Source organism: Canis lupus, chromosome 8, assembly GCF_048164855.1.
Source record: "Canis lupus baileyi chromosome 8, mCanLup2.hap1, whole genome shotgun sequence".
Lineage (NCBI taxonomy): Eukaryota > Metazoa > Chordata > Mammalia > Carnivora > Canidae > Canis > Canis lupus.
Window position 1 is genome coordinate 38,214,425 of NC_132845.1, and position 18,326 is coordinate 38,232,750.

The 18,326-nt window shown below is 58.3% G+C and overlaps 1 protein-coding gene across 2 annotated transcripts in view; it reads right to left on the reverse strand.

The window, feature by feature from the left end:
• CLCN7 (chloride voltage-gated channel 7) overlaps positions 1-18,090 on the reverse strand; it is a 25,570-nt gene extending 7,480 nt beyond the window's left edge. Inside the window, exons 1-15 of one of the 2 annotated variants that reach the window (XM_072835223.1) lie at positions 17,902-18,088; positions 10,997-11,068; positions 6,847-6,918; positions 6,684-6,749; positions 6,136-6,268; positions 5,745-5,854; positions 5,074-5,154; positions 4,094-4,156; positions 3,921-4,004; positions 3,252-3,345; positions 2,968-3,032; positions 2,420-2,536; positions 1,698-1,752; positions 976-1,036; positions 342-480 (exon numbers count right to left, since the gene is read on the reverse strand). In XM_072835223.1, coding sequence (XP_072691324.1) covers positions 342-480; positions 976-1,036; positions 1,698-1,752; positions 2,420-2,536; positions 2,968-3,032; positions 3,252-3,345; positions 3,921-4,004; positions 4,094-4,156; positions 5,074-5,154; positions 5,745-5,854; positions 6,136-6,268; positions 6,684-6,749; positions 6,847-6,918; positions 10,997-11,068; positions 17,902-18,054 — 1,365 coding nt within the window. In that variant the 5' untranslated portion in view covers positions 18,055-18,088. Of the gene's footprint in view, positions 1-341; positions 481-975; positions 1,037-1,697; positions 1,753-2,419; positions 2,537-2,967; positions 3,033-3,251; positions 3,346-3,920; positions 4,005-4,093; positions 4,157-5,073; positions 5,155-5,744; positions 5,855-6,135; positions 6,269-6,683; positions 6,750-6,846; positions 6,919-10,996; positions 11,069-17,901 lie in introns of both variants that reach the window. The other variant, XM_072835224.1, reaches the window with a different exon arrangement.
• Between the last annotated feature and the right edge of the window lie 236 nt (positions 18,091-18,326).

Sequence of the window (18,326 nt, forward strand, 5' to 3'; positions counted from 1 at the left end):
CCACTTACAGACAAATCCCGTTCTGCTGAACCTTTTGCCAACCGGCAGACACTGGGGCTGATGGATGGCGGGCCGTGACCGTGCTGCAGCGAGCACGTGTATGCGGGTTTCTGTGCTTCTCGGGCCCGCACTCACGAGCCCGACTCCTCAAGTCCCCATGTGGCCCTAGGCAGGCTGCCGCTCTGGGAGGAGGACCGGGGAGACCCCACCCAGCATAATGTCCCCTCTCCTGGTGCCTGGCAGGCCCATGAAGCCCGCCCGGGCCCAGAGTTCAGTTGTGTCAGCCATCTTCCTGCCACGTTCTGCCTGGGGGACCCGCTCACGGCGCCTGGGCCTCCTACCTGGAGGGGATAGGACACGGAGCTCCCCTGCAGGGGCTGGCAGTCCCGAGATGAGTAAATCAGCACGAAGGCGACTGTGGCCGTGACCGCAGCCACCAGCATGGCCTCAATCACCTGGAGGCAGGGCCGGTGGATGTATCTGGAACAAACAGCAGGATGGACCGGGCCTCAGGATGGCTGGATGGTTGAGTAGTTGCCATGGCAACTGGAGTGTGCACCTCAGGAGAGCCCATTGCAGGACACGACTGGTGGTGATACAGCACACGCAATCACTAGGTCATCTCCTGGTCGCTCCCCGACAGCGTTTTACATCCGGGTGAGAGAACAAGAGGCAGAAGTGCTTCCCGAAGCCTATGACCTGCCCGAGGGTTTCGAGAAACCTGAAAGCTCCCATAAATGCTCTGCAGATGAGAGGGCCTCTGCAGGCCTGACTGTCCCCTGGGTCAAGACCTTCCCGGCCTCCAGCCAAGCCCGTCTTTGCATGGCCCTGGCCAGGGCTGGTCTGTCCCTGCCCACACGAACCACCACGAAGGACGCGTGTTGGCACCCAGTCTTCCACGCAGCCCCACGGGCCCAAAGCCCAGAACACACCCATTTTCAGAGGCCCCAGGTCCACAAAAGGGAGGCTTCTCACCTGATTCGAAACATTGTCAGCCAGTAGTTCAAGGCATTGAACACGGCGCCAAGGATCCCACCTACGAGCAGGAAGGGGCAGCGTGAGGGACACAGGGAGAAGGGGAGGAAGGCAACGCTGTGTGCGGCTCAAGGTCAGCACACCCCGGCTCGCGGACAGGCTGACTGCTCCAACACCTTGCCTGCCTTCCAGCAAAAAAGGTTTTTCAGAGTAGAAAGCACTGTCCAGAGCTCATGCTAATTTTTTTTTAAGATAGTGTTTATTTATTTGGCAGAGAGCAAGCACAAACAAGGGGAGCAGCAGACAGAGGAGAGGGAGAAGCAGGCTCCCCGCTGAGCAAGGAGCCTGACGTGGGACTTGATCCCAGGGCCCAGGACCCAGGATGGTGACCTGAGCTGAAGGCAGATGCGTCACCCGCTGAGCCACCCAGGAGCCCCACTCATTCTATTTCTTGGAAGAGTGCCCCGCCGAGGGGCTTTTCCAGCAGAGAGGTAAAGCTCCGGCCTCCCAGCCGTGGGCTCCCCCCGGGGGTGCATGCACAGGGCAGGATGTAGGGGGACAGCACCCAGGTGTGGGGGCCACAGCCCTCTCCGGCCGCTTCAAAGCTGGGCCAGGCCTGGGGTCTGGCAGGCCCTGACCCCACCACACGCTGACCCTGTCAGAGGTCACCTACTGCCGCCTGGAGGGGGACGGGAAGTGCCCCCTCACGGGACAGCCCTTACCCACCACGCCCATGGCGATGAAGATGGGAATCTCGTGGATTGTATACACCATTGTCTGCACAGAGAGAAGGAGCATCCCGTGAGAACCCCACCAGCACTCTCCACTCAGATGCAAGTACGGACACGAGCTGCAGTCAGCCGGAGCGCACAGGCCTCGGGCACCACGCACCCGAGTGTGCAGTCTACGGGAGAGGGGCCAGGTCTCCTGAGCAGACCACGCTCCCTGCAAGGCTTTTGCCTGCTCCTGGCCGTGTCTCCGTCCGCCTAAAGGTGGGGACAGCCTGAGCCTTTGGCAGATGGGAGTCAGGGGGGCACAAGTGAGGGAGAGCCCCAGGAACACATTTTGTGACCCCAAGTGACCTGAGGGCTCCTGTGTCCACGTGTGTGGTGCCTCCTGGGGGTAGGGCCCCAGTGCGAGGCACCCGTGTGCCCTGTGGAAGCGACCGTATGAGCACCGCGGCCAACAGTCCACAGAATGACAGGGTGCCAGGTGCCCCCGAAGGACCCAGCAGGTGTCAGGCGTCCCAAGCTGGGTGGGCAGGTCAGACGTGGCCTCTCCTGAGTCACCTCCTGGCCCCCAGCACGTACAAACTAGAGCACAACCCTGTAGAAAAAATTGACTATTTCCCAGAAATACACGTTCTCAGGACGGACCTTATGTACGCGGCCTTGGCCTCATGCCGAGAAAGAACCAGAAAAAACGAGGGAACACAGTGTATTACCTCTGTATCAAATCTTCCAAAATTGATGAGCCCTGGGCTGGACAGATCCCATATGTTTCCATGGTAAATGCTCAGGACAAAATTCAGAGTGAACGTGGAAATCATGGAAGCAAAGAACTGTGGGCAGAGAGAAAAACAAGCCGCATCAGAAGCAAGCCCGCCTGGCAGGAGCCCCGGGTCTGGGGGGCTGGGAAGGGTCCCCACAACACTCAGGAGGTGCCAGGGCCCTTGTGGCTGGGCCAGTGTGTCGCAGCCTCATCTGGATGAGGGTTGGGACCGAGCCAGTGACGGAGCTGAGGGAGGTGTGCGGGGCGGGGCGGGGGGAGCACAGAGGGCCCGATGAGGATGACAGGGTGCCCACGAGGCCCATGACTGGCAGGGGAGGCGCACACGGCAGGAGGAGGGCTAGCAGCTCAGGTCCATGCCAGGTAGAGCTGGCCCTAAGAGCCCCACGGGGGTGTGGCTCTGGCCACAGGGGCTTCCGGGCACAGGGGCTGGGAAGGCACCCCCTGAGCTGTGCAGGGCACCGGCCCTCTGCAGGCACTTACTATTCTCCATGTCAAGAACTGGTTCCAGAAGGAGGCGCCCTCCTCCAAGCTGAACAAGACTCCACCTGGAATGGCAAGCAGCCCTGACGTGCTCACCCAGGCCATAGGAGACCCCACGCCACTGCAGCCTCACACCCCACGACCCCAGGCGCCAAGCCTGGCCAAGGGAGCCACGGGGCCTGTTGGGGACTCGTGCCCACACCCCGCACTCAACATCTACAAACAGCAAGGCTGCTCCTCCACACAGGAGGAACACAGCTTCCCCCCCACACTGCCCTCCTCACCCACGGGGGCTCCAAACGCCGCAGAAACGCCGGCCGCAGCTCCTGCAGAAACAAAGTCCCGCTTCTCTGTGTCTCTGCGGAAGTACTCGAAGATCTGCAACAGAAGCACACAGGGAGAGGCCCTCAGCCCGCTTCCCCAGGGGCACGCCCCTCACACAGGGCAGGGTCAGCTAGGGCCGCAGAGACAGGGTCCGAGCGACACGGACCAGGGACATGGAGGGATCTCTGCACTGCCCACCGATGTGGATTCACAAAGACCACAGAACTGGCGCAGCAGCGCACCCTGAAGACGCCCTCGCAGACTGACGGGATGATGATTAACCTTCCAGACCGTGCAGGAGACACACCAGACACCTCAAAAGCCCGTGGAAGATGGGACAAAAGCCAAATGGATGAGGCACTAAAAACACGTTCATGATGTAAAGACCATGAGCGTCTCTGAATCCCCAGGTGAAGCCAGTGCAGCACCGGTCAGAACGTGCTGGTGGCTTCTGGGGCGAACAAGACAAAACCTCTGAAACTGATCTTGAAGTTGAAGCACCTTCAGTCTGCACGTGAGCCGCTCCTGACCTAGGCCCTGTGGGCCTTTGGGGCGGCCATGGGAGAGGTGTGGTCCCCGCACAGCTCCCTAGGATGGTGGGGTCACCTCGTGGGGAGCAGAGCACTCACCTTAAAATCCCGCTTCAGTGACGTTGACCTCCCCTGGGAAATGCCGGCGGCGATCACGGAGCCCGAGTGAATCATCGGCCCCTCCTACAAGCACAGGACAGCCATCCTCAGACCAGCGTGGCCTCAGGTCACAGGGCCATCGGGTGTGGGCAGAGCCACACGTGCTCCATTACCTTCCCCACTGCCAATCCGCCCACCACGGACAGGATCACGCCGGACACTTTGATGACGAGGGTCTAGAACACAAAGGAAGGTACATTATCTCTGATTAAAGGCCACAGGCGGTCTGGGAATCTGGTTATGCGCCCAGCTCCAAACCCGTGTGACAAGCAAGGAGGTGTCCAGGAGGTTCAGGGCACCCGCAGGGGGCATCCTTGGTGCTGCGCTTCTGGCCAATTCTTTTTTGCCTTCGTGAACCTTCTAATTTTCTACCCCAAGTAGGTGTGTGTCCCAGAGAGCCAAGAGCAGCAGCCCCTGTGGGGGTGCACACACCCCAGGTGTATCTCCCAACCCTGCGCCCACCCGCCTGCTCATGGCCCACCATCTGGCTACCCCGCACGGGCGCACAGGGCAGATGCTGTTGCCAGGGGCTCCAGGGTGGACCCTGCTGTCTGTGGCAGGGCACTGACCCTCCCCGAGGCCGCTCTGCCCCCTCAGGGTGCCGCCACCCGCCCTACACCCCTGGCACACAGCTGCAGGCCCCCGGGAGCACCCCTCCCTGGACGGGCCCAGAGAAGCCTCCGGCTGAGGCAAGCTGACCCGACACCTGGACACTGCCACGGAGAAGCCACGCTCCTGACAGCCCAATCTCAGATGCAGAGCATTATCGAGAATGTAAAGTATAAGGAACATCAAGGAAAACCCTAAAAACAGGAAAAAACTCATGGCGAGTGTACCTACCACCGTAACAAGGCTTTTCTCAGCCTGAAATATTAACCCCATGTGTTCCATGTGGCCGTGATCACAGCAGACGCCCCATTTAAGCATTTGTGTGTGATTTAAAATGCGTACAAGAAAATTTCACCACCTTCCAAAGGAATTTTATGTGAATTCAAAACACACGTTTGTGGGCAGCACAGAGTGGACCTGGGTCAGTCGCAGAGGGGCATGGAGGCAAACCCACAGCTCCCAGCCCAGCGACCCCCGGCCTCACCTTGAGCCGAACCACATGGGGGATCTTCACCCCGTTGAGGAAGCACTTGATCTGTGGGATCCCGCTGCCAGCGGCGACCGGCTGGAAGGAGAGAAAGACCAGCATTGAGCTAGGTTGAGTAAGGGAGGTGCTACAGCCGCCACCAGCCCAGGACACGGCCCTGCGGTGCCCAAGGCAGGCAGGGGAGGGACAGCTGCCCATGGACAGCTCCTACCTCTCCTCATTCCAGAGGCAGTGATGATGGGTAGTGGAAGGGAGGGCAGGACATGGGAGGGGCCAGGAATGGAGTGGGAAGGAGATTCAGTGTCTCTCCCGCCCCGGGGGGGGGACCACAGTGCACCCCAGATAGATGCTTCTGGATACTATACCCATGACAAGGGAGAAGCAAAGCAAAGGCAGGCCACAGGAAGGGAGGCTACTGGGAGAAGTCTTGGAAAGAAGCAGCGGGTCCTTCCAGGTGGACCAGCCCTACTGCTGAGGCCCTGCACATGCTGGGCATGCCCCGCAGTCCTCGCTGCATGGGGCAGGAGTGGCACCTCGGGGCCCGGGCGCGTTCCACTTGGATTGAACATCTAACGCCGGCGCCGGCGGCCCCCATGCAAACCTCACCGGCAGGATCTTCAGGGTTCCCACCCGAAGGAACCCCTGCTGTGACCCCCTGGCAGCCATACCTCCACAAAGGCGACGATCGCAGAGCCCACGAGCACGAACGCAGAGTTCAGCGTGGCCCACAGCAAAAGGGAGAAGGAGAGCCCACCCCTTTCCGTGAACTTGTCGATATCTGGTGCTCATCAAGGATGACTGGCAGCCTCACCCTGGCCTGCCTGCCCCACTCCTGAGCCCAGAGCGTCCCCCCAGGCATGCGCGCACCCCAGACACGTCACAGCCCAGCTGTGACAGAGATGCAAAAAAGCAGGCAGCCACACCTCCCCCACCTGGATGGCAAACGTGCCCGGTTTGGAGGCCTCACTGCTGGCCAGTGAGAGCTGCACTTGTGGGACCTGAAGGCTCTGTGGTGGAGCCCGTGCTCCCTTCTGCGCGGGAACCATGGACAAAGGATACTGTCCTTGACGATCTTGTACTTCAGGCCGGCCACGTTCTCCACCACGATGTCGATGAAGCAGGCCACGAGGCCTGTGAGGATCCCGATCATGGCACAGATGACCCAGCGCTTCATCTCCACCGTCCGGAAGGCCTGTAGGGGAGGGCAACCGTCAGAAGTGAGCATGGAGGGGAGGCCTCCACTCATAGGCCACTCGAGGCGGTGTGACCAGCTCCTGGGGTTCCGCGGGCCACCACCATGAACAGCATCCCGGGGAGGCAGCCTCTGGCCAACATCTCACGGGCGGTGGGCCTTTCCAACTGGCCCACAGTCAGGCGCTGACGCCGAGCACTGAGCAGACTTCTCTATCACATTGACTCGACACGCCCACTCCCACGCCATGTCCTGCATAGGCGTCTCTTGCTCCAGGATAAAACCCACAAGAACAGATGGTGGCTCCAGAATCAAAGAGAGGAGGGAGAGGGCCGCGTGTAGGCCAGGAGCAGCTCCACTAGGACGCCTCTAGGACGCCTCGAGCAGCAGCGTGGACGGCCCAGCCCCGACTCACTGTGTGGTTGATGCGCCTCTCCTCCTCCAGGAACAGCTGATTCTCACTGTTGTCGTAGTCCAAGCTCTGCAGGACACAGGACCCCGGCTCCAGGTTCACGTTGGGCAAAGGTGGGGAGGGGGGACAAGGTGCCCAGGGGCTGCTTGGGAGGGAGGAGGCCCACCTCGTACTTGAGGGACAGGAGCTTCTCGTTGTGCGGGATCTCCTTGGGGAAGGGATGAGGGGGGTCCATCTCCTGCAGAAGGAAGAGGCAGAGCCACGCACCTGACAACCCAGAACATGCAAGAACGGAGCACAAACGAGAAGGGGAAAGGCCACATGTCCATCTGTCCCATGAAGTCCGTAGTCTCCGGACCTCAGAGCTGGACAAGGTGCCACAGGCAGGGAAGTGCAGGCACACAGCCCTTGGGAACGCAGACACAAAGTCTTGGACAAGGTACCAGCAGATCGGCGCCCTCGGCACCATGGCCAGGTCAGGTTTATCCCAGGGATGCATCCAAAAACCAAGTGACGTGTTTGTGGAACTGTGGGAAATAGATTTCTGGTCTGCGTCCCACATGCTGGCACGCGGCCTCCCTGGAGGGTGTCTTCCGCTCCTGAGGGGTGGGCACTGCTTGCCCAAAAAATCTAGACTAGAGGGTAGAACTCTCAGCTCCCACTCCCTGACCTCCAGCCTCTGCAGAGGGGGATGGGCTAGAGACCCCTGCCCAGCACCAGGGGCCTGGTCAACCACAGGGACTCTGCAGAAGCCCGAGGTGCAGGGGTTCAGGAGCCTTGGGTGGGAACATGTGGAGGTGCAGGGAGGGGCAGGGCCTAGAAGCTCGGCGCCCCTTCCCCACCCCCCAACCCCCCATGGGTGTCTTTCAGCTGCTGTTCCCAAGTCGTACCCTTGATGATGAACCAGGAAACCTAAGTGAGGTGTTCCCCTGACATCTGTGAGCCGTCCCAGCAAACTACAGGCCCGAGAAGGGGGTCGTGAGAACCCCGACTTACAGCTGGGGGGCCAGCAGCACGGCTGACAGCCTGGACCTGTGGGTGGCCTCTGAGGTGGGGGCGGGCTCGTGGGACGGGGCCCTCAGCCCGGGGGCCTGCCCTTGAGCCGGGCACACAGTGTCAGGACTGAGTGGAATCGTAGGACGCTCAGTGCCCGCGGAGAAAGAGGATCGCTGGCTGAGGACACCCCATGCATTGGAGCCCGTGTTGTGAGTAAAAGCAGTTCAATACCATTTCAGCAGAATAAAAGACAAAATCCTCATGATCATCTCAATGGATTCAGAAAAAGGATCTAGGGATCCCTGGGTGGCGCAGCGGTTTGGCGCCTGCCTTTGGCCCAGGGCGCGATCCTGGAGACCCGGGATCGAATCCCACATCGGGCTCCCGGTGCATGGAGCCTGCTTCTCCCTCGGCCTGTGTCTCTGCCTCTCTCTCTCTCTCTCTGTGACTATCATAAAAAAAAAAAAATTGAAAAAAAAAAAAAAAAAGAAAAAGGATCTAATAAAAATTCAGCATCCATTCATGACAAAAATATGTCACAAATTAGGAACAGAAAAAACCTCCTTGGGGCACCTGGTGGCTCAGTGGTTGAGCGTCTGCCTTTGGCTCGGGTCGTGACCCCGGGGTCCTGGGATCGAGTACCGCGTTGGGCTCCCTGCAGGGAGCCTGCTTCTGCCTCTGCCTGTGTCTCTCATGAATGAATAAATCTTAAAAAAAAAAAAAAGAAAAAAAGAAACGAATCTCCTGACCCTGATCAAGGCACCTATGAAAGCCCCATGCCAGGTGTCCCACTTGATGGTGAGAGACTGAAGCTCCTCCCCTAAGATCAGGAACAAGGCAAGGACGCCTGCTGTGGCCACTCCCACTGCACACCGTCCTGGAGGTCCTACCAGGGCAGGCAGGCAAGAAGAGATCAAAGGCATCCAGAGTGGAAAGGAAGAAATGAAACACTATTTGAAAAAAAAAAAAAAAAAAAAAGAAACACTATTTGCAGACGACGTGATCTCATATACACAAAATCCCCCAAAATACGCTAAAAAAAAAAAAAAAAACTAGAACTAATAAATTCAATAGGATTGAAAGATAGAAAATTGTATACAAACATGAAAGGCTTCTCTATGTGCCGTAGGGAACAGCCAGAAAGGAAACTGAGAAAACTGCCCTTACAATAGCATCAATGACAAGGAAAGCGTAAAATACATGTAACTGAAGAGGTGTAAAATGTATGCGCTGAAAACCATAAAACGCTGTGGAGAGAAACGGGAGATCTGAATAAAGAGACTCAGGTACCCAGGCAGGGAACAGCAGCGAGCCCCCGGCCACCCCAGCGGCGTCCCTGGAGAAACTGTCGTGCTGGTCCTAAAACCCACACAGAAAGGCAATGGGTCTCCAGCAGCCAAAACGACCTTGAAAAGGGGAACAAAGCTGGAGTACTCTTGCTTTCTAGTTTTGAAACTCGCCATGAACGCTCTAGACAGCGTGGCCCTGGCGCAACAACAGACGCAGGGATGGGTGGAGACACGCAGAGCCTGAGAGAAACCTTCCCGTTTACGGCCAAGTGACTTTCCAACTCATTAGGGGAAAAGGTGATTTTTCTGAGAATGGTGCTGTGAAACTGACACCCACACGCGAAAGAATGGAGTGGTACGCTTATCTTCACCACACACAAAATTAGTGAAAAATGGATCAAAGATCTAAGATTACAAAATGCTCAGAAGAAAATACAGGAGAAAATCTCTATGACCTTAGACTAGGCAGTGGGTTCCTAGATGTGACACCAACACCATAAAGAAGAGCCAAATGGACTCCATCAAAATTAAAAGCTTTTGTGAGGCTCCCCGGGTGGGGCTCAGTCGGTTGAGTGTTGACTCTTGATCTCAGCTCAGGTCGTGATCTCAGGGTCATGGGATCAAGCCCTGCATCAGGCTCTGCACTAGGTGTGGAGCCTGCTTACAATTCCCTCTCCCTTCTCCCTCTGCCCTGACCCCACCTCCGTGTCTCTGAAAAACAAAGAAAACAGGAAATTAAAGCTTTTGTGCTTCCAAGGAAACCGTCAAATAGATAACCACCCAGAGAAGGGAGAAACATTTTTGTAAAATACACACCTGATATGCAATATGTGTGTAATATACAAAGAATTCTCACAAACCAATGATAAAAACAACCCAATTAAAGTGGCACAAGATCTCAACAGACATTTCTGCAAAGACATCAGGGTGGCCACCAGCACGGGAAAGATCGACTGGGCATCATCAGCCATCAGAAAAATGCAGGTGAGAACCACACAACCCAGAGGAGGAGCTCACATGCAAGGTCGGCAGGCTCGGGAAACATTCCCCAGCAGCTGCCAGACAGCCTGGCGTGGGGCAGGAGGACAGGACAACAAAGGCCCCTCACCCCAGAGGGGCCCTGCTGCCCTGGCCTCACTTCCATGGCACACGCTCACTGTTCCTTCCTAGATGCACACCCCCTCCTCTGCTCATGTGGCTCAGCCTAAGGGGACACCAACTCGAAGAGCTGACTTCCTGGTTGCTTACACTCTGGGGGCCCCGAGGTCTGTTCCAATTTTGCCTCAGGGCTGTGCACAGAACTGCCCACACCTGCCCTCCTGCTCTGTAGGAACTGCTCACACCTGCCCTCCTGCTCTGTAGGAACTGCTCACACCTGCCCTCCTGCTCTGTAGGAACTGCTCACACCTGCCCTCCTGCTCTGTAGGAACTGCCCACGCCAGTCCTCCGGCTCTGTAGGAACTGCCCACACCTGCCCTCCTGCTCTGTAGAACTGCTCACATCTGCCCTCCTGCTCTGTAGGAACTGCTCACACCTGCCCTCCTGCTCTGTAGGAACTGTCCACACCGGCCCTCCTGCTTGGCACAAAACTGTCCACACCTGTCCCAGAACTCTGCATGGCCCTGCTTGCAATCCACCACTTTTCTTTCTCTTTTTTTTTTTTTAAGATTTTATTTGAGAGAAAAATGAGCATGTGTGCACAAGCAGGGGGAGAGGCAGAGGGGGGAGGGGCAGATGCAGAGGGGGGAGGGGCAGAGACAGAGTGGGGGAGAAGCAGACCTCTCGCTGAGCAGGGAGCTTGATTGCGGGGGGGGGGGGGGGGGGTGGTCTATTCCAGGACCAGGCATCATGACTCGAGCCGAAGGCAGATGCTCAACCGACTGAGCCACCTGGTGCCCTGTCCGCCACCCTCTTGTTCAGCATTTACTCCCCGTGCTCTGCCGGGCAGCACCTACGCAACAGCGGGCCTCTGCCCCCTTGGGGGCGGGTGAGCACCGAGAGCGGAGAGGCTGGGGACGAGTCTACACTCACCGGGTCGAGCAACTCATCGTCCAGCTCCACGTTGCTCATCTGTCCGATCCGGAACAATGCTGACCGTGGTGACTAGAAGCATAAGAGACATCGCAGAGTGCTCAGCCGCGGGCGGCGCTGCGGGGGCGCCACCACCCTCCTGCAGGCCAGCGCCAGACCCCAGGGCGCCCGGTCCCCGAATGAGCCCTGAGGCCCCGCTGTCCTCGGCCTGAGCCCCCAGACGGCCGCCAGCCCTGGGGACCAAGTTCTATAGGACGCCTGCACCAGCGTCTGCCAAATCCCACACCCCACGCCACCCACGTCCTATCGTGAGCTTGAGGGCTCGGGCCACGGGGGGTGGCCACACTCCCATCAGCCACCAGGGACAGACGAGCAGGCCCGTGACTGCCTTCTGCGCACCGCACGGGAACAGAACAGACGCCAGCCACCTCTGCATTTCAGAGAAACGCGTTCCAGGATTGGTCACCCCCAAGCTGCCTGGACGGGGGCCCACGGACGAGCAGCGTCTACGATCCTCCCCCTTCTCCGCGGCTTCGGACACAGGAGGCAGCAGGTGACCCTCCTCCTGACTGGTCAGCAGCTCAGCAGCCGCCTAGTGCTGCGTCACCAGGGGCCACTGCCCCACTGCACATCCTCTGCACACGTCACATGGGCAGGTGGGGAGCGCGCATTCCCACAACCTGTTACACTGTATCGTTACAACTTCTACCTTGTTATTAGTCACCACCCCTAGTCCCCACCCCCGAGATGGGCGCCTGTAGAAAACAGCGCACAGTGCTCCAGGTCCCACACTCGCCCACAACAGGTGGAAGCTTCCGAGGACGAGGGCAGAGGAGCGTGCAGCGTGCTCACAGGACGGTCCTCCCGCTCCATGTGCACAGCCGGGCACTTTTCTCCATGTGTGTGCACTGAGCACCAGTAAAATGGGGGGTTATGGAGAAAAATGTTTCTTTTATTTTTTAAGATTTATTTATTCATGAGAGACACAGGCAGAGAGAGAAGCAGGCTCCATGCAGGAGCCTGATGTGGGACTCGATCCCAGGTCTCCAGGATCACGCCCCGAGCCAAAGGCAGACGCTCAACCGCTGAGCCACCCTGTCTCTTTCTAAAAACACAGACGATGCCCCCAAGCTACTTGATCCATTGAGGAAGACAGGGTGGGTCTCTGAGCTCCGAGCCTGGGGCGGAAGCGCTGGCCCCCCTGGCCACCGGGCTGGCCTGGCGAGGGACCCCAGTTCTCAAGCCCACTGCCGCCTCTGCTCCACAGACAGGACACGTGATCAGGAGGAGTTCTGGCCACCACCTGGCCACAAGCCTGGCCAGAGCAACACCAGACACGTGTGCAGACGTACAGGCACAGAGAAAGGCCAGGGCAGTGCCGACCGTCCAAGAGTGCGAGGCAGGTGGAGGTGTGCCCTCTGCCCTGGCAGACTGCCCGCTTCCCTCCCACCCACCAGCCATCAGGAGGGAAGCAGGGAAGCTCGGTTACCCGGGCAGGCATCCCCCTTGCAGGAAGGGGCCCCAAGTCAGGGCCCACGTGCATCTCCTCTGGCATCTGCACGGTCTCCGAGGGCCAGGCTGCAGGCAGATGTCGCCTCGGGGGAGGTGTGACGAGAATGGTCCTGTGGGCACGGGCTCACTCGCTCAGGTGACACAGGTGCTCAGCGCCCAACTAGAGGATGCCAGCTGCGCCCCAACAGAGCACTCCTGGCTGGAAATGCGAGGTCATGCTGCCAGGTGGCAGCCCCTCCCTCCCCTGGCCTCTCAAGCTCCCCACTTCTCTTTTCTAGCTTTAAGCACATCTTTTCTAGCTTTAAGCACATCTTCCAGGAAATCTCTTTCGCAGTCAAACAAGCCACTTAGAGTTCAGTGATTTACTTGACACGGGTTCTTTCTCTCGAGCAGAGGAGATTACGTACCAGCTCCTCAAACTATGGACACGCACAAGAGCCTGGACGCAATCTCTGGGGCATGCTGCTGAGTCAAAGCAGCCAATCTCATAGATGACACACTGCGCAGCTGCCCTGACACTCAAATCACCAGGCCTGGGGGAATGCGAACAAGGGAGGGGTGACCACAAGAGGGAGGATGAGAGTGGTTCGTGCTGATGCGCATGCTCGGCATGCTGGCTGCGGTGGCACTTAGGTGGATGCAGATGCATGACGCATGTAAGGGTGGAGAGCCACACACGTGCTGACGTCGATGTCCTGGTGCTAGCCTGGCACTATCGTCCTGTGGGAGGAAGCCACGGAGAAACCTGGGGAAGGTGCACAGGCCTTCTGTGTACAGCCTTGTCAAGGTCCCATAAATCCATACCTATCTGTAAACAGGTAAAAAAAACATACACGCGGGACACCTGAGTGGCTCAGTGGTTGAGCCACTCAGGCTCAACTGCCTTCGGGCTCAGGGCGTGACTCCGGGGTCCTGCGATCAAGTCCCGCATCGGGCTCCCTGCCTTGAGCCTGCTTCTCCCTCTGCCTGTGTCTCTGCTCTTTCTCTCTGGGTCTCTCATGAATAAATACAAAATACCTTACATACACGCCAATGGAACCACCGCGTCAAACTGAAAAACTTCTGTGCATCACAGGAGACAAGAGAGGGAAAAGGCAGCTTGCACGATGGGAGAACATATTACAAATTGCATATCTGAAAGAGTTAACATCCACAACATGTAAAGAACTCCTACAAATCAACAACCCGATTTAAAAAGTTGGCAGAGAACCTGAAAACATGTCTCCAATGGTGACACACACATGGCCAACAGGCACAGGAAAACATGCTCAGCATCATCAGGATTAGAGATGCAGGTCAGAACCACAGTGAAGTGGCATCTCACACCTGTCCAAATGGCCCCCACCAAACCACAGAGCAGCGGGTGTGCAGGGGAGGCTGGGAAGCTGGAGCCCCGCATGCGGGGTGGGGGTGCACAGCAGTGGAAAGCAGTGTGGCACTTCCTTGGAAAATTAAACACAGGAGGGCATGTGAGCCAGCAGTCCACCCCTGGTGTGTCCTGAAAAGAGCTGGAAGCAGGAACCCAAAGAGACCGTTGCACACCATGCTTACGGCGGCATGATTCACCTCAGTCAGGGGGTAGAAGCGACCCAAGTATCTCCTGACGGATGAACAGATAAACCTACTATGGTCTACCGGTGCAGCAGAAGCTTGTCTGGCCTAAAAAAGGAACTTCTGCAACATGCTACAACACAGACAAATCTCAGGGACGTTATGCTAAGAGAAAGCAGCCAGTCACAAAAAGATAAACACTGTTTGATTCCACTCACACCACAGTATGAGGTTTCTAGAACAGTCAAGTTTAGAGAGACAGGAAGTACAAGGGTGGGCACCAGGGTCTAGGGCTGAGCGTTTCACGGAGACAGTTTCAGTTGTGCAAGATGGACCAGTTCCTTGGCCGGTGGTGGGGTTACACAACAATGCAAATGCCTTTAACCCCTCTGAACTGTATGCTTAAAACTAGACAAGACAGTAAATTTTGTTGTGTTTTCACTCAAAGCAAAACCAAGTTTAAAAACAATTTAAAGGCCGTGTGCTGCCCCATTCTGTTGCTGTGTGTTCTAGCAGCCGCCAGGCTCCGGGCTCAGCATGGAGGATAGAGGGCTCCAGCAGCCAGGGGCTTCCAGGCCAGGCGCGCAGCTGCCCGTACACAAGGTAAGTGCAAACGTGAGGAAGCTTGGGGGGGCCAGGCACACTGGATCAAGTGGACGAGGCTGCCTGTAGGGGCTGAACCCCAATGGGGGGGGGAAGTGAGCTGTGCGGGGTGGGGGCTCCTGACACCCTCTGTCTAGGCCTGGGCCCAGTCTAGTCCATCAGCTCCAGAGTCCACGATGCCCTTGCTGCAGTGGTGATCTGTCCCATCCCCACTGACCCTACACCGGTGGGACTAGGGGCAGGAAAGACACAGATCTGGGGAGCCCTCGGGAGGGCACTGGGACAGCCAGCCTGAACCCTACAAAGTAGGGCTGTGGCTGGGTGGAGAAAGGAGGATAGGTCAAGGACACTTAGGCAGAAGAACTTCCAGGTGGGCTGAGCACAGTGCAAAGAGCCACCTAGGAGAAAGATGGGGTGCTCACTTGTGTAGAGCAGAATTCAAGGGGCTCTTGAACACGCGCTCCCCTGTCCCCAGCACTCTCAGGCTGTGGTCTGTGGCTCCAGGTCATCAGGGCAGGACACAGAGGAAACCCAGTTCCCAGAAAAGCAAGATCCCTAGAACGGATTCCAAACACTAACCTGAGAGTCCTACCCCTGACCCCAAGGTGGAGCTTCTCAAAGCCAAGGTCCCTGGAAGTGTCCTGCATTTACAAATACTGTACACACCCCACCCCCCACCCCTGGAGCATCTGCTTCTGCTTCAGAATTCCCTTGAGTTCTCGAAATGCCCTGCTTCCCACTGCCCATACATATGACCATGATTTGCTGGTTGACCTCACCCTCTCCTTGTCCCAGCGGCAGAATGGGGTGACTCGCTGATAACTCAGCATCACCCCACACTTGAGCACAACAGGCCCAGGGGCCTGACAAAGGGAACGGCCTGCTCCCGGGCAGATGGAGGCTGAGCTCAGTGGTGACCAGCATATCCTGCCCAGGGCTGTGCCTACTCCCCGCTGGGCACTTAGCAGCCTGGCAGGGCAGCCACATGGCACACGCTGCCCACAGCAACTACTTCAGGAGCTTGGCAGGCCGTGCCTGTGTCAAGGTGGCCACACCACCACGATCCAACTCTGGACATCATGCAACAAATTCCAAAGGCCCAGGAGATGGCCACGACAAGCTCCCATGTCTGATCCACTAGAACATTCCCGTAGGGTGGGCGTTTGCTCGGGTTGCCATTTTAGTTCAAATGGGCCTGGACTGACAGCAGCTTACAGGCCGCCCTCTGCTGCAGAGCCAGGGTGTCCCCCGGAGCCCAACACTGAACTCAGCTTGCCGGCCCAGGGCACGCCTTCCCCACAGGAGAGCTGCCAGCAGAGTCACTCTGTGAACGACGATCCAGTCATTTTCTTTTTTTTTTTTTAATTTTTTTTTTTTTTTATTTATTTATGATAGTCACAGAGAGAGAGAAAGAGAGAGGCAGAGACACAGGCAGAGGGAGAAGCAGGCTCCATGCACCGGGAGCCCGACGTGGGATTCGATCCCGGGTCTCCAGGATCGCGCCCTGGGCCAAAGGCAGGCGCCAAACCGCTGCGCCACCCAGGGATCCCCGATCCAGTCATTTTCATGCCACTGTTTCCAATACTAACACCCTGAGAGTGGGACCAGCTGGGACAGGCCCTGAGCTCAGCGCAGCGCACACCTTCACCGATCTGCTGGGGAGGACCCTGAGGCATGAGAGGCCACGAGGCCTGCCTCCTCGGGTGTGCAGCAGGACTCCTAGCTCAAGCATCTACAGTCTCCGCCCCCCCACCTCCGCCAAAAGTCTACACACTGCAGGTTCTGATGCAGCTTCCTGCAGGGCTCTCTTTGAGATAAAGGCAAATTCAAGGCCAGCAGCTGTCTGCGATAGGTCTGACCCACCTCTCACCCCACTCCGATCTACTTTCCAAACCCACAGAAGGTCCCCCAAACACACTCTCCATCCTTTCCCACCTCTTGGCCCACCTGTGGGTCTTGCACTCTCCAAGCCACTGCCCGGGGAGCCCTGCACACAGTGTTCACAGAGGGTCAGGCATGCTTCTCCATGAGCCCGCAGCCAGTAGGAATGAAGCTGCTTCTGCACCTGTGTTCCAGGCAAACTGCATGCAGCCAGACACAATAGGTGCATAATACATTTTAAAAAATTGTTTAAGAGGGGATCCCTGGGTGGCTCAGTGGTTTAGTGCCTGCCTTCAGCCCAGGGCCCGATCCTGGAGTCCCAGGATCGAGTCCTGCATCGGGCTCCCGGCATGGAGCCTGCTTCTCCCTCCTCCTGTGTCTCTGCCTCTATCATAAATAAATAAATAAATATTTAAAAAATAAAAAAATAAAAAGAAAACAATAATGTTCCAAGGAGAAAGTAACAAAGCGCTCCCAAGGCCTCCCTCCAGATTGGATCCCTGCTCATGTGGATGTGGGAACCATTTCGGCATGAGACCTCCCTCAAAGGGCTGACATGGGCTGTCAGTCTCTGATGCATTTGGACAGAATGGGGAAGTTCAGGATAAGCCCCCCCAGAAATAGCCTCAAGCTGGCGTCCTTCCTAATTTCTTTAAATTTTATTTATTTATGATAGGCACACAGTGAGAGACAGAGGCAGAGACAGGCAGAGGGAGAAGCAGGCCCCATGCACCGGGAGCCCGACGTGGGACTCAATCCCAGGTCTCCAGGATCGCGCCCTGGGCCAAAGGCAGGCGCCAAACCGCTGCACCACCCAGGGATCCCCCTTCCTAATTTTTAAAGGCTGTTCTAACGTTTAAACAAGACAGGAACGAAAAAAGCAAAAGGAGACCGAGACCCGGCGAGGGATAAAAACAGCTCATTAACTCAAAATTAACACGACCCACATACACTCGCAGACACGCCGACCGCCCCGCCGCCGGGGACACGGCGCGACCCCCTGACCTGTTGCTCGCACGCGCCGGCCGCCCGCACGCTCCAATTTCAACTAATCGCGGAGGGAACGTGGGAGCAAACGCCTGTGACTCCCCCGACCGCCCTGGGCCGGCCCCGCGGAGCAGCAGAGACCTCGGCAGGGCCAGGTCCAGGGCAGGGCGGCGGCGAGCGCGGCCCGCCGCTCGGACCCCACCAGGCGCGGCCCAGGGCCCATCCCCCGCCACCGGGGCACGATCGCGGCAGAGCCGGGCGCCGCGGGTCGGAGCGGACGGCAGGCCCGGCCCAGGCCCGCACTGCGAGGCCGCTCCCGGCGGCGGCGAGGCTGACCGCGCCGCGGGCTCCCCGGGGCGGCCGGGCCTCACCTGGCGGGCGGCCGCCGGCCCGGCCCCGTTCAGCAGCGGCGCGCTCTCGCCGGCCGGCGCCCCGGGCCGCGCCGTCCTCCGCAGCAGCGGCGCCGCCTCGTCGTCGTCCAGGTCGCGGCCGGACCACGACACCTTCTTGGACACGTTGGCCATGGCCCGCGGCGGCCGACCCGCCCGGCGAACGCGGCGGCCCTGTGTTTGTTCTCGTGACCCTCGCCGCCGCCACGTGGCCCGCGAGGCCCGTCCACGTGACGCAAGAGGGCGGCCGCGCAGGGACGCCCGCGCGGCGCCTCCTGGGAGTTGTAGTCCGGCGCCCGGCGCTGCCTGGGGCGGAGGGGACTTGGCTGCCGCTCGCTTGGGTGACCTGCGTGGGCCCAGTCTCCGAGAACGGATCACGGCGGGACCGGAGAGGGGAGTCGGGGTCC